The sequence below is a fragment of the Mesoplodon densirostris genome, chromosome X, assembly GCF_025265405.1.
Source record: "Mesoplodon densirostris isolate mMesDen1 chromosome X, mMesDen1 primary haplotype, whole genome shotgun sequence".
Classification (NCBI taxonomy): domain Eukaryota; kingdom Metazoa; phylum Chordata; class Mammalia; order Artiodactyla; family Ziphiidae; genus Mesoplodon; species Mesoplodon densirostris.
The window spans coordinates 61,361,582-61,384,335 of NC_082681.1; the positions used below are offsets into that span (position 1 = coordinate 61,361,582).

At 36.7% G+C, this 22,754-nt stretch overlaps 1 protein-coding gene and 1 non-coding gene across 2 annotated transcripts; one reads left to right on the forward strand and one right to left on the reverse strand.

Annotated features, from left to right (window-relative positions):
* The first annotated feature begins 2,313 nt into the window (after window positions 1-2,313).
* LOC132482346 (10 kDa heat shock protein, mitochondrial-like) lies at window positions 2,314-2,856 on the forward strand. The gene has a single exon (XM_060087610.1). The coding sequence runs from the start codon at window positions 2,428-2,430 to the stop codon at window positions 2,734-2,736; it is 309 nt and encodes a 102-aa protein (XP_059943593.1). The 5' UTR covers window positions 2,314-2,427; the 3' UTR covers window positions 2,737-2,856.
* An 18,706-nt stretch (window positions 2,857-21,562) lies between these two features.
* Window positions 21,563-21,669, reverse strand: LOC132482835 (U6 spliceosomal RNA). The gene has a single exon (XR_009530998.1). It is a non-coding gene; the product is annotated as a U6 spliceosomal RNA (small nuclear RNA).
* Between the last annotated feature and the right edge of the window lie 1,085 nt (window positions 21,670-22,754).

The following is a 22,754-nucleotide window of genomic DNA, read 5'->3' on the forward strand; positions in this document are numbered from 1 at the left end:
CTATCAAAATGCCAATGGTATTTTTTTACAGAAATAAATAAAAAAAGGGCTTCCCTGGTGGCACAGGGGTTGAGAGTCCACCTGCTGATGCAGGGGACACGGGTTCATGTCCCAGTCCGGGATGATCCCACATGCCATGGAGCAGCTGGGCTCGTGAGCCATGGCCGCTGAGCCTGCGCATCCAGAGCCTGTGTTCTGCAATGGGAGAGGCCACAACAGGGAGAGGCTCACGTACAGCAAAAAATAAATAAATAAATAAATAAAATAATAAAATAATAAAATAAAATTCACATGGAATCACAAAATATCATGAATAGCCATACCAATCTTGAAAAAAGAATAAATCTGGATGCATCACACCTACTGATATCAATATATATTACAAAACTACAGTAATCAAAACATAAACACAGACATAGACACAGATATACAGACAAATGTAACAGAATAGAGATCTCAGAAATAAATCCATAAATATAAGGTCAACTGATCTTTTACAAGTATTTCAAAAATACACATTGGGGAAGGATAGTCTCATTAACAAATGGTATATAAAAATTGGATATTGACATGTAAAAAAATGAAACTGTAATCTTACATCATACACAAAAATTAAGTCAAAAGTGATTAAAAGTTAAATGTTTTAAGACCCTAAACAATAAAAGTCTTAAACTAAAACTTAGAGGAAAATCTTAATGGCATTGGTCTTGGCAAAGATTTCATGGATATGACTTCAAAAGCACAAGCAACAAAAATGAAAATAAACAAGTGGGACTAGATCTAACTACAAAACTTTGGCACAGCAATGTTAACAATAAACAGAGTGAAAAGGCAACATATAGAATGTGAGAACATATTTGTAAACCATATGTATGATAAGGGGTTAACTCTAAAATATACAAATAAGCCTTATAAGTCAATAGCAAAAAAATTAACCACAGTCAAAAGTGTACAAAGTGATGTATGGGAAACCCACTCCACAAGCCTGAGAGAAGGACACTTAACCCTCTAAAAATGGAACAACTCAAGAGTGCCCTCCAAGAAAGAGAAACTATAGTAACCAGGTTCTTCCCACACCCACCAACCTGGTCCTCCACCCCTTCTGGCCAAGAAATTGGGTGTCTCTAAAACAGTGAAACAGGATAGAAAGGCCAGAGATAAATCCCCCTATGGCCACCTAGTCTATGACAAAGGAGGCAAGAATATACAATGGAGATAAGAGGTCCTGGGAAACCTGGACAGCTACATGTAAAAGAATAAAATTAGAACACTCCCTAACACTATACAAAAAAAAAATAAACTCAAAATGGATTAAAGACCTAAATGTAGGGCCAGATACTATAAAATTCTTAGAGGAGAATTTAGGCAGGACATTCTTTGACATAAATCACAGCAAGATCTTTTTCATTCTACCACCTAGAGCAATGAAAATAAAAACAGAATTTTAAAAATGGGACTTAATTAAACTTAAAATCTTTTGCACAGCAAAGGAAACTATAAAGAAAATGAAAAGGTCACCCTCAGAATGGGAGAAAAATATTTGCAAAAGAAGCAACTGACAAGGGATTAATCTCCAAAATATACAAACAGCTCATGCAGCTCAATATCAGAAAAAATATATATACAAACAAACAACCCAATCAAAAAATGGGCAGAAGACCTAAATAGACATTTCTCCAAAGAAGACATGCAGATGGCCAACAAACACTTGAAAAGATGCTCAACATCACTAATTATTAGAGAAATGCAAATCAAAACTACAATGAGGTATAACTTCACACTGGTCACAATGGTCATCATTAAAAAAAATCTACAAACAATAAATGCTGGAGACTGTGTGGAAAAAAGTTTACCATATTGCACTCTTGGTGGAAATGTAAATTGGCACAGCCACTATGGAGAATAGTACGGAGGTTCCTTAAAAAATCTAAAAATAGATTCCGCACGTGCGGCGCGCCAGGCCCTCCCCTCCCCACCGCGCTGGGCCAGGCCAGCTGGCTTAGCCATCTCTGGCTGGTTTAGGCTAGTTCCCGGGCGGCGCGCTGTTCCAGAACTTTCCGGGAAGCGCCGGGCTCTGTGTGGGTCAAGGGTCGAATCACGTCATTTCCGGGAGGGGAGGCGAAGGGTAAGTACTTTCACCTCAGCCTGCGGCTTAGAAAAGCCTAGAAAAGCCTAGAAAGAGCTCCTCTTTTCTTCCGCCTACCGGTCCGTGTGTCAGTAGCCTGCGCAGAGCCCAGGAAACGAATCGTGGCGCGCGCTGGTGCGGCCGCCCCTTTTCGCGGAGAGGGGCTAGGGCCGAGGGCGAGCACGCCTGTGCACTGGGAGGTCTTTTCTCGAGTTCACGTGGCAGGGGGGTCGGACTGCGGATCTTTCCTGTGCGGCGGCGGCGGCCAGAGAGTGAGAGTACGAAGTGTTGCAACCCGAGTCATGGCAGGACAGGCATTTAGAAAGTTTCTTCCCCTCTTTGACCGAGTATTAGTTGAAAGAAGTGCAGCCGAAGTTGTAACCAAAGGAGGCATTATGATTCCGGAAAAATCAAAAGGAAAAGTATTGCAAGCGATGGTAGTAGCTGTTGGATCAGGCTCTAAAGGAAAGGGTGGAGAGGTTCAACCAGTTAGTGTGAAAGTTGGAGATAAAGTTCTTCTCCCAGAATATGGAGGCACCAAAGTAGTTCTAGATGACAAGGATTATTTCTTATTTAGAGATGGTGACATTCTTGGAAAATACGTCGACTAAAATAAGTCACTATTGAAATGGCATCACGTGAAGCTGCCACTGAAGTTCTGAAATCTTTCATCATGTAAATAATTTCCATGTTTCTTTTATAATAAAGTAATGATATTCAGTGTCTCTGAAAAAAAAATCTAAAAATAGAGCTACCATATGACCCAGCAATCCCACCCCTAGGTGTATATCTGGAGAAAACCATAATTTGAAAGGCTACATGCACCCCGATGTTCATTGCAGCACTATTTACAATAGCCAGGACATGGAAACAACCTAAATGTCCATCAACAGAGAAATAACTAAAGAACATGTGGTACATATATACAATGGAATATTACTCAGCCATAAAAAGGAACGAAATAGTACCATTTGCAGAGACGTGGATGGACATAGAGATTTTCATACAGAATGAAGTAAGTCAGAAAGAGAAAAACGATATTGTATAATAGCTCAAATGGTACAGGTGAACTTATCTGCAAAGCAGAAATAGTCACAGATGTAGAAAACAAACTTATGGTTACCAAGGGGGGAAGAGGGGATGTGGAATGAACTGGGAGATTGGGATTGACATATATACACTATTATGTATAAAATAGATAACTAATGAAAACCTACTGTATAGCACAGGGAACTCTACTCAGTGATCTGTGGTGGCCTAAATAGGAAGGAAATCTAAAAACGAGTGGATATATATATATATATATATATATATATATATGGATCTATATATATATATATATATATATATATATATATATATATATCTCCACATATATGTATATGGATATATATATACACATATATATGGATATATATATGGATATATATATATATACATATAACTGATTCAATTTGCTGTACAGCAGAAACTAACACAATATTGTAAAGCAACTATACTCCAATAAAATTAACAAATAAATAAATAAATAAATAAAAATAAAAACCTGGAAAACTGCAGTCCAAAAGACCGGCTCACTCTTAAGTGGAATGGACCCCATTTGGTGATGCAAACCACTCATCTGCCCGGAAGTTGCAAGAGGTCACTCTGTGGGGACATCACACTCCAGTGAAGGAGAACCCCAAACCCCAACCTCCAAAGAGACAACCTGGGGCAATGGACTGCCTTGACTACATGTGTGAACCTCTCTTTGACCTGAAGCTTCTCTTCTGAAAAACAACAGATGTGTGTCCTAAAAGAGCAGACCACTAATTGCAAGAATTGCTGCACTCAGAGGGGAGCTAGTGACCTTGACTGGGGAAACCTTATAAAACACTGTCACCATAAAAATGTTGGGCTTCCCTAGTGGCGCGGTGGTTGAGAGTCCATCTGCCAATGCAGGGGACATGGGTTCGTGCCCAGGTCCAGGATGATCCCACATGCCATGGAGTGGCTAGGCCCGTGAGCCACGGCCACTGAGCCCGCGTGTCCGGAGCCTGTGCTCTGCAATGGGAGAGGCCATAACAGTGAGAGGCCCGCATACTGAAAAAAAAAAAAAAAGTTAACAGCCACTGTGGTGATGGTGGCCAAGGAGACCAGCCTGGACTTTAAGCTATGATAAAAGTCTGCTGACTCACTGTCCAGTATGGTCCTGTGTGACCATGTTGCCCTGGATTATCTGTTAGCTTCCTGGGGTGGGGGGGTCTGTGCAGGCCCAGTAAATCGAGCTGTTTTTATGTGGATACAAGTGGCCTAATTGAAGAAAGTGCAGACAGACCACTGGGAAATGCCACTGGGCAGCAGAAACCAGGTAACCCAATCTGGCTGAACTGTTTGGAGCCGGTGTAAAGCCGGCCCACCCCTGCACCTCTGGGTTTGGACTTTTCCTGGGCCCCTTAATGACCTTTAGATTCTATAAAACTCCAAATGGCATTTGCTCAGGGATAGAAAAGGGCTGAGGCCTTGGGGCAACCAGATGTGTCTAACGGTGGCTGGGAGAAGTCCTGCTCCTCCCCCCAGGTCATGAAGACCCACACTCAGCAGGAAACAGTTACAGGAGGTGGACCTGCACCTCTCAGCACCCCTCAAGAATGAGGAGAAGGAGAGACAGAGGAGAGATGTGTCCATTAACAAAGTCCATTAACAATTCCCAGGGAGTGAAACATAGAATCTGGGTCATAAAGCCTAACCTTTTTTCTTTTCTGCACAGGGTGCCTCATGCAGAGACCTCGCACCCAGCCCTTCAGACCAGAGTTCCTAGTGCAAACTGGCTAGGCCGACACCTCAGCTCAGTGGACCGAGTGCAGAAGTGCTGCACCCAGCACTTGGATCTGGAACCATGAGTCACATAGCTGTGCCCAGTGGGGAAGAACTCCACACCCCTCCCCACTTACAAGAACCCTTTAAAGCAGCTCTATTGATGGCGTTTCTGGAAGAGTGTGTTCTTTAGAATACAAGTTCACACCTGTCCATTATTTGATCAAAGAATAAAGCTTTCCTTTACTTCTGAACTGAACTTGGTCTCGTTCTGTTGGCATGAGGACACTGAGCAGAAGGACCTTGGTGGGAACCAACTTGGGATGGTCAGTAACAGAACAGGAATAAATCAAACTCTCTTCTGCCCAGTTATGGTGTGTGATATCTTCTAGAGGCCTAGATATGGGAGAAACACTGGTCTAGTTAAAATAATTATTTGTTCCTTAAAATGAATGTAGTCTGCATAGTTCTCTTGAAAAGTGATATCTACCCTTAGAAACTTGTGCCTCACCTCCTGATAGAAGCCAAGTGAGCTTTATAGACCTTCTTGCTCTACCAGATCAAAGACTTGAATAAACAGACACTCACAAACCTCTCAGAGCTGGGATTATTGAAGGAAATCCATTGTCCAGGGGACCCAGTCTCACACTAAACCCAGGAGCCAACAGCATCAAATTGTTTTCTCTTTCAGACACCCTTACCCTGCTGACATGTGCCTCAAAGAATGCCCCTGTTACTCTATACTGAATGATTTAGACTTGAAACTTGCATGAATGGCCAAGGGAATGGAGCCTGATTTAGGTGATGGGTGCTTCATGAGAATGAGTTTTTCCTAATGAGGATAGGTTTCCTGAGGAGATGGGTAGAGATTCACATGAAGAAAATTGCAAGGGCCCTCAATAAAAATTCAAGGGCAACCGGGGAAAAACATGGCCTAAGTACTTGAATAGGCATTTTTTCAAAGACGTGCAGATGGTGAACAGACATATAAAAAAATCACTAATCACTAGAAAAATGCAAATAAAAACTACAATGAGATATCACCTCACAGCTGACAGAATGGCTATTATCAAAAAACAAAAGACATTGTGTTGATGAGGTAGAGAAATTGAACTCTTGTACACTGTTGGTAGGATTATAAAATGGTACAGCCACTAAGGAAAACAGCATGGAGTTTCCTCAAAAAACTAAAAATATTAGTACTGTATGATCCAGCAATCTTACTTTTGGGTATATATCCAAAATAATTGAAATCATAATCTCAAACAGATATCAGCACTCCCATGTTCTTTGTAATACTATTCAAAATAACCAAGATGTGGAAACAACCTAAATGCCCATTGATGATTGAATAAAGAAAATGTGTATTTTTCATTTCAGTTTTGTATTCTTCACCTCTAGTTGTTCCTTATATTTTCTCACTCTTTGTTTAAAATGTCTGACTTCTTGCTCTGTGTATCCATTCTTCTCCTGAGTTCTTTGATCATCTTTGCAATCACTACCCTGAACTCTTTCTCAAGTAGGCTGCCTATCTCCACTTAACTTAGTTCTTCTTCTGGGCTTTTATCCTGTTCCTTCATCTGGAAAATATTCCTCTGTTGCCTTATTTTGCCTAAGTTGCTGTTTTTATTTTTATGTGTCTGGTAGGTTGGTAATGTATCCTGACCTTAGAGAAGTGACCTTTCACAGGGGACATCCTATGAGTCCAGGCAGTGCACTTCCTTCTCGTCACCTGAGCTATATGTTTTAAGAGTTCCCCCTATGAGGGCTGCATGGGTCCTTCTATTGTGACAGGTCTTGTGGGCAATCTGAAAGACTTGGTTGGCCCCAAGTCTGGTTAGTTTCCAGTCACTGCCTTGTGCAGAGGCTGCTAGCCACTGGTTGGTGGGACCAGGTCACCAGGCAGCTGACTGAAGAACCGCAGGGGACCACAGGGCTAGTGCTGGCTAACTTGTGATCAGAGTCAGGAGCCAGGAGGTTCCACCCACTAGAGGGAAAAGTCAACTCCTGGGGTTAATGCCAACCTACTGGTGAAGAGAGCCAGGTTCCTGAGTCTGGTTGCAGGGTTCCTGAGTCTGGTTGCAGGGCCCAGGGGGTCCCAGAGATGGTGTCATATTGCTGGTGGATGGGGCCAGTCCCTGACAGTTGGGTATGGGTCCAGGGTATCCCAAAGTTTGTGTTGGCTTGTAAGTGGGTGGAGCTGGCACCCTGCTGGTCCCAGGGCAGGGTCTAGCCTGTTGGTAAGCAGGCTGAGTCTGTGGGTTGCAGGATTATGTTTTTCTTGACTCCAGAGTCTGTCATCTGGTGTGTAAGACTGGTTCCAAGGCTAGAGCAGGCTCCCTGGAGGGCGGGACCAGGACCCGGGCCATTGTGGAGCTGGTGCCTGCCTACATGTGGGTGGAGCTGGGTCTGGGGCCCTCTGGTGATCAAGGCCATGTCCAGAGATGGCTGTGGACTCTGGGGGTTTCAAGACAGGCTTTCTACTGTCAGGTGGGGTCGTGTACCTGCCCAGTTTGTTGTTTGTCCTGAGGCGTCCTTGCAAAGATCTCTACAGACAATTGGGCCAGGGTAGGGCTGGGTCCTGAGGCTAATAACCTAGAGGGAGGATTTGACAATGGTGCTCACCAGCACTAGTTTCCATGTTATACACAGGTTTCCCCAAAATGTCTGCTGTTAATGTCTATGTCTCCAGGGTGAGGTGAAGTTTCCTCTTGCCTCTACGGAGACTCACCAAGATCAGCAAGTAGGTTTGACCCAGGCTCATATCCAATTATTTCTTCTTGCCCTTGGTCCCAAAGCATGTGAGATTTTTTGTGAGCCCTTTAAGAGTGAAGTCTCTATATCCCCCAGCCCTCTGGGGCTCCCAAGAGTAAGCCCCACTGGCTTTCAAAGCCAAATGTTCTGGAGGCTCATTTTCCTGGTGTAGGATCCCCAGGATAGTGAGCCTGATGTGGGGCTTGACCCTCTCATTCCTTTGGAGGAACCTCTGCAATTTAATGATTCTTCCATTTCTGGGTCACTCACCTGGGTATGGACTTGAGTATATTGGGAGTCCACCCCTCCTACCCATCTCACTGTGGTTCCTTCCTTGTCTTTAGTTGTATGTCTTTTATGATAGGTTCCAGTCTTTTTCATCAATCGTTGTTCTGCAAATAGTTGTGATTTTGGTGTGCCTGTGAAAAGTGAGTGCAGGGTCTTTCTATTCTCTTATCTTAGCCAATCTCCAGATAATGTACTTTTAAAAAGAGGTACAAGAATATATATTTTGTTTTCTTTTTTTTAAAGGTAAAACTAACTCATTTTATCATCTAATACGTATTTATCAAATTGTTCTAATAAAATACAAGCAATTAACAAAAATAAGTTCTTATAATTAATCTCATTACATAAATGACATTCAGAGACTCCTTAGACAAGATTTGCTAAGGGCTCATTTACTTTCTGAGAAAATCTTTGAGGTCCACAATATGAGGTGTGTTATTCCCTATCAACTTTCAAATATTGCTGCAACTTTAACACAAATATTTTTAGGTGAGATATTCAGACATGTAAAGCCAGCGAGTACTTCAATAGCTTCATTGTGTAAAAGCAAAACTATTTTAAAACCACATGCTTAGAGTGAGATTTAAAGAACACAAGACATGACTGTGTTGTTTTTTAGGAAGCATGCTGATTTGATAGAGAACTGAGCCCTGGCTCTGCAGCTCTATGCTTCCAGTTTTATTTTAAATGTCTTTAACTTTTTCAGTTAATCTGAATTTTTTTAAATTTCTTGTAAGCATTACTGGCTAAATTGGGAAGCCATTTTGTGACAGTGGAATCAGCATTTGACAGGGTACAAGGAATTGTATATTTTCATCCCATTTAGGCCACTCTGAGGCCGTGGAGACTACCATTTCAGTTATTTGAATCTTAGAATGTACTTCTTATAAGTGGCTTTGATTAGTTCTGCACTTCCCAAACAGTGTTTCACAAAATACCAGTTCTAAAGATCCAGTGACAATAAAAGCTTCCATATGCACATACATCTGGGAAGTGCTACATAGTGTATTTCATCTTGGAGAGTCAGAAACACTCTAGTTCTCTTAAAGGCTCCAAGAAGACCCACAGGAGAATTTTTTTTTAAGAAAGCAAACTAAACTGTTTAAAATTTTCTGATTCCGAATTTTCTAAATTTCACAAAAGAATGTCTTTTTCAACACATGACCCACTTTAATCCAATAGAAGTGGTTTAATGAACACACTATAGAAAACTTTAGCATAGATGATCTTCATTCGTTTAACGTTTCTTATAAAGATAGATCATTACATTTTTTTAAAACAATGGCATATAATGTTACAGAGCAGACTGAATAAATATAACATACATAAACTTATTTTCATAAATACTTTACAGATTGATATATTCTTAATATATGCGATTATCTAATTATCACCATAATCTATTAATTATTGCACATGGTGGGCTTTTTCTTATTGAATATTGTTGAAAATGTCTTTACTTCATGTAGAGGTGAAGGCAACTACTGCAAAGTTAACAAATACCCATGATTGTTTGTGACTAACAAGCTGAAGTATTGTCATGAGATTTTAGAGAGAAAATGTCTTTTACTTGGTAATTTTATCTTGTGTTGAATTTTAGCTCCAGGCATTATTTTTTTTATTTAATTGGCAGAGAAAGAAATGTTTATGTGATTATGATGAACTCTGTTCTTATCAAATTTTGTTTACAGAGTCTTGGAAATGGTCACTCCATGGGGCTTTGCTGACTCTGGGTCTGCAAATATCAGTCACAGTTATATATTCCATAGTATCTTTGCACTACCATGAAAAATTCAGTTGTTGGCTCCAAGTACATTTTGTCTGATCCAACTTTGATATATGCTATATTGTGTATGTTCTCAGAAACCTGTGAAAGGAAAACTACTGTGATTCAGAGTTTAAAGTATTAAAAGAGGTAAATTTGTTTTTGTTGTTGTTGTTGTTGTTGTTGTTTTGCTAAACCACAAAATACATTCATTATCTCCTAAGCCAGTCAAGTTCGCCCAGTAGTAACTAGTTGTCCAGAGTATATTAAACACTTTAGGAATTGTTATTAACTTTTGTGGGCCAAAAGGATGTCATTTTCTGTACTGAAACAGTAATAAATTATGAGTTAATTCATTTTTCAAGAGTGTTCTATTTTCTCCCAGTTTATAGCATAGACACTGGAAATATTTGGTTTGATATTTTCTAGAGTTCACCCTTTTACTCTATTTGTAATTTGGGGTTCTGTAGGCACTAAGAGGCAGTGACATTCAAGCAGAAAATCTTTAAGGGTAAACAAACTTTCTTAGCTGATTGATCTTTCTATCATTTGATCAGCATTTGGACATTTTAGATTCTGAAGGTCAAAAATAAATCTTTCTTATATTTATCCTTAGTCTAACTACATGTGCAAGGCCAATAATATGTGATAAATGTACTCAAGTAATTGTTTTCTCTAACAACATAAAGTGTTTTTAATATAATAAATTCTCTTTTCCTTTCATTTTTAGAATAAACACAGTTAATGCATCCAAATAAATGAACTTCTATTGTTTATTTATGTTATTAGCATTTAGTAATAATGAATAATTTATTATGATAAATGAACAATTTATTGTGATAAAAGGGTCTTTTTTTGTACAGTCATACTTGATTTGCTGTAACAACATATCTTGTTTGGATATTTTAAATGTAATTATTTGAAAAATTTGTTAATATAACCTTTGAATGTAATTTTGTATTGGTACAGTAGCTTTGTATATCTCTCTCCTTACATATATTCACATACATATGTATCTATATTTATCTAGTCTAGGTGATTTTTTAATCTATGGAATATATACATATATATGACCTTTGAAGAGATCAAGTTTAACATACTGAAAACATATAAAAGGTCTACTTTTTTTTTCACTCAGCATCTATTCAGCATCATCTTATCCATGACGTTATTTCCATAACACAACTCCGATTTTGCCACTCCTGTCTTCAAAAATTTTCAAAACTCAAATTTGTTGAAATATATTACATTAACCTAACAGTCAAAAATCTCCATCCTGGATCCCATGACTCCCCTGAGAGTTTATTTATGATATCTCTTCTGTTTGGAATTTCTAATTCATAATTCATATTTGAATTATTTTTGTCAAAATACTATCCATTCTTCAAATCTATCTAACACTCCCTCATTCATGAAGTTCTTTTTAATTTCTCAGTTGAAAAGAATCTGTCACTCATGATGTGAGGGACATTTTAAACCATTTGGCCCTAGATAAATCTGCCAGTGGACTGTAGCCACATGAGTGAGGCCAAGTCCAAAACAACCACCAAGTCAACATAAAAAATTTTGAGAAATAATAAATATTGTTGTATTAAGGTACTAGGTTCTCGGGGTGGCTAATTATTGAGCAATAGATAACTGATATTAATTGCTACCTAAGACTTCATGTACGTTTTAGTCAGTAAAATAAACTTGTCTTACAAGAATGCCTATGAAAATTGACCAGAATGACTTCATGACCTGCCTATGAAACTAGAGCATATGCACAAAACTTTCCATTAAGAAATGCCATCAAGGGTTTCCCTGGTGGTGCAGTGGTTGAGAGTCCGCCTGCCAATGCAGGGGACATGGGTTCGTGCCCCAGTCCGGGAAGATCCCACATGCCGTGGAGCGGCTAGGCCCACGAGCCATGGCCGCTGAGCCTGCACGTCCAGAGCCTGTGCTCCGCAATGGAAGAGGCCACAAATGTGAGTGGCCCGCATACCACAAAAAAAAAAAAAAGAAAAGAAAGGCCATCATCAAACATATTATATGTTATCACATTTTTATGTGCATGGTAAATTTGGTCTTGCTATACATTTTAATTTTCTTGCAGTGTACTGAGGCTGTAAATCTAAGGACTATATTTCCAGACCCCTTGAAGCTAAAGTAAATTATATACTGATGATTGTATGCTGTCTGAAATTTCACTATTATGGAAAGTGAACACAAATATTTGGTGGAGAGCTATCTGATCTGCCACAAATACTCACTATGTACCTGGTACTGTGAGATTCAGCATGAAATACAATTTCATTAAACATTTAATTTGTTGAAGTAAGCAAAAGATTAACTGTATTTTTATAAAAGAATACATCCCCATGCACAAAACATATGGACAAGGATTTTCAGAGAAAATGGTTTTCCTCTTCTAGTATATTATTAGTTATATTGATATGCTGCCCCATTTTTGATAATGTAATAAATAATTAATAAAAATTCTCAGCATGCTTTGATAAATATTAAAGCATGTTTCTAAATCTTGCAGAATTCAAAAGGAGATGGAAAATAACCATGTGTTAGATAAAAAGAGAACGTACAGATGTTTAAGTTTTTTCAACATGAGAGCTAACATAGTTCTGTAATTAAAATGTGTCATCTATCCAACTAATTTAGGACATTAGAATACTTCCCTTTAAAAACACAAACATATAAACTTGGGAAATAATTTAACCATTAAGAGTGTTGGAATATAACTATAAGCTTAGACTAACAGGAAAAGCTACATTAATTGTGTTTTGTACATTTACATGGATCAAATTAAAATATTTTATTTTTAATGTAGGCAATATCAGGTTCAGATATGTGAGAAACATGACAGTGAAATAGTACTGACATAAAATAGAAAATGCTAGTGCTTTGAAAATAGATTTTCCTCAGTAGATTTAATATATGAACATTTGGATTGGGTAAATATGTACTGAGAAATATAGTGAAGTATAACAATTCAATACAGAAGTTTCCCTATTGTAATCATCTTAACACTCTGAACTACTACCAAAAATACAATTATGATTTACGTTTTATAAACATGAATTTAAAAGAGAAAAATCGGGCTTCCCTGGTGGTGCAGTGGTTGAGAGGTCCCCTGCTGATGCAGGGGACATGGGTTCATGCCCCGGTCCAGGAAGATCCCACATGCCGCAGAGCAGCTAGGCCTGTGAGCCATGGCCACTGAGCCTGTGCGTCCGGAGCCTGTGCTCCACAACAGGAGAGGCCACAGCAGTGAGAGGCCCACGTACCGCAAAAATAAATAAATAAATAAATAAAATAGAAAAATCATATACACATCCCTTCTTAAGAATATATTTTATATTTTCTGCATACAGCATTGTAGTGAAAATGCATCTTCATTTACATGCATTCTAAAATCAGTCTGAATTTAACATTGAGGTGTTGCTAATTTGCTTCCACTGGGTCTCCCTTTGGGGGTTGAAGTGTGAACTTTAGCTTTTGAGAAGGGAAACTTTGATACACAAGAATACAATTTAGGCTAACTCACAAGAAATGTTTTATGAAGAACCACATGTTTGAAATGTATTTAGTATGTCTAGGTTAGGTGGTTTCCCTAAATGGATACCAATTCTTTTTCATTGCATAATTATTAGTTGAGGTTCTATTGTGTATCCAATGCTCTTTCAGAAGTCAATGATACAACATCAAAAAAGACAATTATTGTGTCTTCTGTTGTAGAGTTTACATTTGGGTAGTTTCTACTAGAAAAAAATATATTTTTTTCTATGTGCATGAGTACTTCCTGGAATAATAAAAATAACACATGGACCCCAAAATCATAATGAGTGCATAAAGTAGTTCCTTCTTTTAATTATATGTATTGGATTGGCTGCTCAAGAACACTTCTAAATGCCTTCATTCTTATATATGAATATAATTTTTTTCATTGCATACCTGCTGTGTGCCATGTATTGTGCCATGTAATTAGCACATTATTTCACTTAAGTCTTGCAAAAAATAGATGAAATAAATAATTGTTGCCATTTTTCAGACAGGAGAAATAAGACTGGAAATAGATAATGACAAAATTTAATTATCTAACATGTTAAGTGGTCATACTGGGATGCAAATTCAGTTCTGTCTGACTGTACAATCTGAAACCAGTCTACTAGCTTGCAAGAAGGCACTGTAATATCATATATTGCCTATAGATTTTATCAATATGCAATTTGATATTGGTGTGTTTCTGGTCTAAATACTGTAGAGAGTTTTAAATATTTCAAAGCAAATCATTTGTTTTTCTCTCACAGAAGTACAGCCATTGCTCATTTAAAAGAAAAATACAAAGAAAAAAACAGCTATATTTCAAGAATAACATATTTTAAAAACCACTATGGTTAATATCAAAGTAGTTAAGGAAATCACCAGGAACTCTTAATCAGCCTACTCTTAAAGTATTCTGACAAAAGTTAAAGCTTCTCTGGGTTACCCTTGTAGGGGTCCTTTGGGTTGATTAAATTGTCTTCTTGAGACTATCTCACATGGGGTAAAAATTATTCCTCTTGTTTCCAAACACCACCAAAAATCATGCTTTACTTACCACGGAATGAGACCAAAGCCAATAAATATACTTGCTCAAGATCTTAGACTTCTTTATCATTTAGAAATAAAGTTATACTTGAACAAACAAACAAAAATAAAACTCAAGAGGCAAAAGCCAATCTATGATATAACTTTATTATTACCCCAAGGCACATTCTTCCTGAGCCCCCATTAGAACAACATTCAGTAGCATGGTCCACGAGAACTCTTGAGCGTAGTGCAGGGGAGGTAGTGGCTTATAGCCCAAGCAAAATGTAGGAATTACTATCGGTGAACTTGGGAGAAGCTGGAGCTCAGTCTGTATTAGCCACTGTTTTGCCTCTTCAACTCCTTTGTTAGATGCTGAAGCCACTCCAGCCTCACATCTTTTCTCTAGTATATTCCCATCCAAGAGCTAAAGTTATGAGTATCCACGACAGATTATTTTGAAAGACTTGCCAGAAAGCCACTCAGCTTAAAAACACGTGTCTAGGTTGTGGAGGACTTTTGATATTTCCTATTTCTTATCTAGCATAACTTCCTTTTATGCTCTGTAACACAAAGCCAGAAATCCTGGAGTCTATTTTCATTAACCTCATGTTTTCACAATTTGGTCAAAGTTTTGGATTTAGTCCCAACTTATTACAGGTTCTGCACAGCCTGTCTACTTCCTTTCCTAATACACATTTCTCTGTCTGGAATGCCCATCATCTTTCCTATTCTCTCTCTCCCACAAATCACAGCAATTTATTTATCTTTTAAGGCCCAGCTAAATGCTGTCTCTTTCATGAAATCCTCCCTTACCCTTCCAACAAGAATAAATCTCTTTTCTCCTGAACTACTGTAGCAATTTATTTTCCATTTTATGGCATTAATCTTGTTCTACCTTGTTATTATTTCTGTACGTTTTTGTTCTCTCTCCTAATTGTAGACATGGATCTTGATGGCAGGATCAAGCCAGATTTATCATTGGATTTCTACTGTGCTTAGCACAGGACTTTGCACTTTTTAACTATTCAAAAATATTGGTTGATATTCTGCATTCTCAGTTTCATTGAGTAAGCTTGTAAAACTCACTTCTCAACCTACTTATGTCACCACATATACTTGTACAAACTGTTTAGGTTTCCAAGCTATATTTACTGCTTTTACCTCCCACTGTCACCTTTGGTGTTGTCTGCTCTGCACACTTTGCTGCTTAAAGCTCTCACACCTCTGACCCTAAGAGAGATGGGGACTGTCATGTCTTGTGGTGGCCTTTCTCTAACCACAAATAACTTGTCCAAAAACAAGTACCTACTGAAAGTTACAAGGACTCTTTGATATAGCAGTGCATATTGTTTCCCCTTTTTCCTGAGCAAAAACCGGATTTATAGGAGCAAGCTCCATTATACTACACATCCGGAAGCCGGGTGTCCCCAATGGGAATGAAAATATCTGGGCCAATTTTCAAGTACCAATTCATGTTTTGTTTTTTTGTTTTGTTTTGTTTTGCTTGTTTTTTTAAAGGCATGCTTTAAATGGTAAGATAAGTAACACTATATGTAATGATCACTGTAACAAAAATGCACATTTTGATCATCACTGAATTTTAAAACTGGAGGAATATTAGAGATCATCACATCCAAAGCCCTCACGTGGAGCCTGAGACCTGAGGCTGTTTAAGTGGCTTGCCTAAGGCTTAGAACAAAAAATAGATCTCCAGACAAAGCTCGTCTAGTACATTTTCTAACCCACACTTCTGTCATTGTTGAATCAGATTTTCTCCTTGGAAAGATTTTCTATTTTATCTTTATTTATTTAATTCAGTTTTTAAAGCCATGGTGTATAAACCAAAGTTCTTAAGGTCAGAAATATTGAAGCTATCTACATAAAGCTCCTAATTTCTTCAAGAGTAACATAAGGACTGTGACTTTTTTATGTAATATGTTTAATTCCTGCAGAAAAACTGGAGAAATAGATTAAGGTAGTGCCATGTGATCAAGAGATAATTTAACAGAGCATTATTGTATAAATCACAACCTGAACATGGATCATTAGGTCCAACCTCAATGGTAGGTAACACAGAATATATGTTGAACTGCTATTTGTCTAGTGAAAGTAAAATGATTTGCTGTAACTGCTTTATAAAGATTCTATAAATAATTATTTGTTTCCAGCTCTTCAAAATTTAAGATGGTCTCTCAAAGGTTCACAAAGTAGGAAAGGGGATCTGTGGAGATTATGCATCACTGGAATTCATTTTACTTTAGAGAAACAAGGTAAAACTGGTAAAGTATATTAATAGCACTTTTTCATGCACTTTTCATTTGTCATTAATTTTTATCATAAGGAAAAAACTAGATGAAAATTATCAAACATACTTAAAAGGAATCCCAATATAAGAGACCAAAGAAGGGATACATGATTCATTTTCCTGAAAAGGAGTTTAGTATTTTGTCTTGCAAGTCAAGAAAGTATGCCCAAATTCCACATGCTTGAGGAAATAGTGTATCTTGTATCTTGTCATTACTTAACAGAGACACAAAACCTTAATGTGTTTATATTTGTAAAACACTTTGGGTATCTCATTTGAAATACGTTGGAAACAGAAAGTATAATATCTTGTTAGGAATAACTTGAAATAATTCCATTTAACACAACTGATATAACAAGCTAATCTATCTGGAAGCAGATCTATTTAATGTTTCAAAATGCATACTTTTCCTGTCTTTTCTGTTTCGTTCCTAGGCAGCACTCCACTTAATTTAACAGTGAATATTGTTGTCACTACAGTTTTGGCTGTTTTTCACTTAGACAGGACATAAGATGGCCATCAGAAAATAAAAAGTAGTTCTTTCTATTCTACAAAGTCTAAGATGTTGTATTTATTTTATACTATTCACATTAGGTACAGACAAATTTCTTCAGCAGTAACTGTTATGATTTATATTTTATTTATTATAAAATGAGGTAATAATATTTTTGCAATGCCCAACCTTAAAAAAGCAGCAGTCTAATTTGTTGATTCTTTATCTAGTTCTTAATTTTTGGGTGCAAAGTATCATGCTGCTTCTGTGAATTTATGCAAATAGAGAATGTATAATTTTTTACATATCACGGTGTAAGATATACACTTAGTCACACATTCACTTTATTAATATATGACAAGAATAAAAGCCTTTGCTTATTCACTTTCCTCCCTCTCTCTTTCTCTCTCTCTCTCCCTCTTTCTCTCCAACACTCCCTTTTTCTTTTTCTCTTTCTCTCTCTTACACATACAGAGATGAACACATATAACAACTTCGATTTCTATTTGACTAGATTAATGGAAATATTCTTCTGGAGAGAATGTGCAGTAGACTATGACTGGACAGTCTCATTTCAACAATAAATTAGAGAACAGTTTTTAATTGTAGTCTTAATTGTTTTTAAACATTCACATATAACAAGTTAGTTGAGACAATTATTTCAGATCAGCTTCTTAAGTTTCAGTTCATTGCAGTGGAACATCGTTAAAATAGTATGAATACGTTTATTAACAATAGTTTGTCTAGTCATGTGTTAAGGACATACTGAATACTATATCCTGAGCTAGTGTGAGAATCAATTATGCAGGTTTTTCCAGATTATAATGAAAATAACTTAATATTTAAGTTATGGTAATGAAAAGGTTTCCATACTATGTAATTAAAGTAATAGCTTCAACATATCTAGTATAAACTCTTCCTATTCCATAAAAGGTATTATGCTAAACAAATAACTATATTTTTGTTTCAAGTTTTTATTGGTGATAAAGGCTGAGACTTTTTTTTTCCTTTGCAGTAAGCGGGCCTCTCACTGTTGTGGCCTCTTCCATTGTGGAGCACAGGCTCTGGACACGCAGGCTCAGCGGCCATGGCTCACGGACCCAGCCACTCCGAGGCATGTGGGATCTTCCCAGACCGTGGCACGAACCCGTGTCCCCTGCATCAGCAGGTGGACTCTCAACCACTGCGCCACCAGGGAAGCCCCAAGGCTGAGACTTTTTAAAAATAGTTATTTTTGCAAAAATGTTTTCTTACTAATTATTATGCATCTTTTGGAATTCCCTGCTATTTTTGTCACATAAAGATAAATTTAGTAATTTGTGAGAAGAAAAGAAAGAAAAGTGTTGTCATTGCTTAAACCAGTACTTTTTCCCTCATAAATGCATTTACTTTTGTCGTCTCAACAAGGAGGCATGTTTTGCATGCAAATAGCAGGTGGTTATGGAGAGTTACTTTGACAGCTAATGTCTTGTGCTGCCTCAACATCTGTGGACTAAAAGAGGTTCTCTGTAGTATGAGATGCTGTTGAGAAAATGTAACCAATTTAAGTGGAGTTTTTCAACTAAGTTCCAAGCTTACTTTGAGGGACCATAGGGAGGGGTAGAATGAAAGAATAATTAAAAATGAAGTACGTTCTAGTTTTGGAGACAATTGACATAAAAGATCTTGAAAAGGCAAATAAGACAACACTAATTTTGAAGACAGAGTAGTTCTCAGCCAGCTTAGCTGGAAATTGTACTATTAATAAAAAGGAATAAGATTGATTTGCCTGAAAAGGGGGAACTGGATAATCAATAAAATAAAAGTGAAAATACCCTACAAGGGTACAATTTATGTAATGGCATTTAAATGTTTTTTAAATAAAATTATTCACAGAATAAAAGAAATCTTTATATACTCTTGTAATTCTCACCTGGAAACATTTTATGTGTCACATGACACAAAGTTACATGAATTAAAAATAAAAGGATTTTAAATCATTGGAATACTTTATATTTACATTGTGAGGGCTTCACACATATTTATTGAATAGATAGTTTTCAGGTGTTTTCCTTTATATGTATCCAAACAAATTATTTCATATGTCACTTTCATCTAGGTATTCCAATAACATAAGCCTATTGATCAATGTCCATGCCCTTAGAAAGCAGTAATATACTGCGAATAAAATGTCTATAAACTCCCTAAAATTTTTTGTTCTTTTTTCTCTCAATTATGACTTATCATTAAAGTATTTTTTTTAATTTCTATTCCTACTTCCTCCATTTTTTGCTGATTTTATCTTTGAGTTTCTCCTTCCTCTGTGTTTCTGTATCCCATTCCAGTGTATTATATCACCGCTCACACTGTATTTTAATTTTTTAATTTTATTGTTTCTATTGTTACCAAATTGTTGTCTGAGGATAGGTTCTGCAGCTTGTTCACTCACATCCCCATTACTTGGAACATAGATGAATGAGCTGATCAATGAATTTTTCACTTATGAAAAAGCAGATTGAAAATATGAAGATTTTTTTAAATTAAAATGCACAAACACTATGGTATCATTAATAAAGTTAATATATATTTTAAAAATAAAGTATAGGGTTAATGAGATTAGTGTTTCTTGAAACTCTTACATGTGCTAAGACATTTTTGGTATAATCATCCATTTAATATTCACACATACACACACACACATTTCTTGTGCAATGTGTCTTATTTTAAAGATATGGACATTGAAGATTAGAGAGTTCAAATAATTTTCCCAGTCATCTAGCTACTGAAAAATAGATCTAGGACTGAAACCCATGTCTGCCAGACTTCAAAGTCTCATGCTCTTTCTATAGTGCAATGCTCACTTTGCTAAGAGAGCATTTCTCAATATTGTCAGATTTTAGAAATCATTAAAAACACTGATTCTTAAAGTTGCAAGTATTGTAAGTTTTTTCAGTCTCTACTGTTAAAGTTAAATCTTTCCTGAATGCCTTCTTTTTCCTTCTTTCTATGGTTAGAACCAGGATAGTAATTTCATCAATGTCTGAGTCAATCAACAAGTTCTTCTTGCTGTTTGATGTTACCTCATATAATATCTTAGGACTTCAATTAAAACTCTTCTATATCCTTTTCTCATATGATATTCTAGCAGAGAATATTTATCTTTTGATGACCTTTTTGAATACTTCTCTGTGGGCAAATATGCCAATTCTGATTTTAAAAACACAGTGATTCTTCAATAATTTTGATTTGTTACAAATTATGCTATTGAAATATAAAAGGCTTACAAGTCTTATCATTTAGGAACTATAAGTTACAAAATTATCAAAACTAAATACAGGTCACAGAACTAAAATTAAATCCCTGTTACTTAAGATCATTTTTAGAAATATTTTTTTCCTAAGAATATGTAGACCCAATCTCCATGCAATTTTTAATATCCAGTAATTTAAAAGAGGAATGTTTCACATAAAGTGAGTTTTTAAATTATCTAGTGCAAAAACACCAGTACAAATAGAAATTGTAAGAGTCCTACTTACCAAGTAAATATAAGAACAATAAAAAGCTGTCCATAGGACTGATCCTTCTTTGACTCCATAAATAGGAATTGGATGTGGAACAAACTGTACAACCTTGATATAGATTTATGTATTTTAATAATGCTAGCAATATGGTACTAAATACTAGAAGCCTTATAACACTTTTATTTTATTTTATTTTTAACATCTTTATTGCAGTATAATTACTTTACAATGCTGTTAGTTTTTGCTTTACAACAAGATGAAGCAGCTATACATATAGATATATCCCCATATCTTCTCACTCATGCATCTCCCTCCCACCCCCCTATCCCACACCTTCAGGTGGTCACAAAGCACCGAGCTGATCTCCCTGTGCTATGTGGCTGCTTCCCACTAGCTATCTATTTTACATTTGGTAGTGTATATATGTCCATGTCACTCTCTCACTTCGTCCTAGCTTACCCTTCCCACTCCCCGTGTCCTGAAGTCCATTCTCTACATCTGCATCTTTATGCCCCTAGGTTCTTCAGAACCATTTTTTTAAATTCCATATATATGTGTTAGCATACAGTACTTGTTTTTCTCTTTCTGACTTACTTCACTCTACACCTAGACAGACTCTAGGGCCAACCACTTCACTACAAATAACTCAATTTCGTTTCTTTTTATGGCTGATAATATTCCATTGTATATATGTGCCACATCTTCTTTATCCATTCATCTGTTTATGGACACCTATGTTGCTTCCATGTCCTGGTTATTGTAAATAGAGCTGCAGTGAACATTGTGGTACATGACTCTTTTTGAATTATGGTTTTCTTAGGGTATATGCCCAGTACTGGGATTGCTGGGTCATATTCTATTTTTAGTTTTTAAGGAACCTTCATACTGTTCTCCATAGTGTCTGTATCAATCTACATTCCCACCAACAGTGCAAGATGATTCCGTTCTCTCCACACCCTCTCCAGCATTTAAAAATATGGAATGCTTCACGAATTTGCATGTCATCCTCGCACAGGGGTGATGCTAATCTTCTCTGTATCATTCCAATTATAGTATATGTGCTGTCGAAGCAAGCACTGATTTTAAATAGAATGAAGTAAAGCTTATTTCTGCCTCCTTTTATTTATACCTAGGTAACTTGATGAGGTTTTTGGTTGAATTGGATGCATGACCTATAGAAAAGAAGAAAGAAAACCTCTTTTATTTTAAAAGGTATTTTAAGAAACCTTATTGGTAGAGCAGTGATTGGAATTATAGTTATCCATTTTTAGGGACTAGGAGTGGGGAAATTTATTCCTTCCCTGCCTCTACGTTTCCATAAAGCTTAGCAGATGTCCCTGGGATAAGGAGTTAATTATTGGAGTTAAACACTCTTTCTTCAACTTTTACAGTGTCAGTGAAAGAAAGATCCCTTTGAATAATGTCACTGTACATTTTGTAAATTCAGAGGTAAAGATAGAATCAATTATATTTTACAAGAACCTTTTTGTATGGTTCCACATGATAAATGCCTCACTGTATTTATGTAGTGAATGCATAATCATTTACTGTAACATAAAATCTATATAAACAATATATTTTCCCTTTTACATTGATTTCTATTTGTATCAAAACTAAAGTCAGTTCCAATCTACAGAAATAACAAAATCACATGCTTTCTAACAAAAAGGATGAAGGAGCCAAACATCACGGGTCTTAAATGTATGAAGCAAGCACTGACAGAATCGAAGGAAGAAATAGAGAGCTCTACAACAATAGGAGACTTCAATACTCCACTTTGTTTTTTAAAAGTTTTTTTTTAAAAAAACAGCTACCACAATTAAACTAATTAACATATCCATCACCTCATATGTTTACTATATATTTTTGTGTGTGTGTGGTGAGAACTTTTGAGATCTGTTCTCTTAGCAAATTTCAAGTATTCAACGTTATTATAAACTATAGTCACCATAATGTATACTAGATCTCCAGAACTTATTCATCTTATAACTGAAAGTTTGCACCCTTTGATCAATAGCTTTCTTTTCCCCCCACCACTCAACATTTTGTAGCAACCATTCCACTATCTGTTACTAAGAGTTTGACTTTTTTTTTTTTTTGATTCCACTTATAAATGAGATTCATGAGATGTTTGCATTTCTGTTTCTGGCTTATCACTTAGC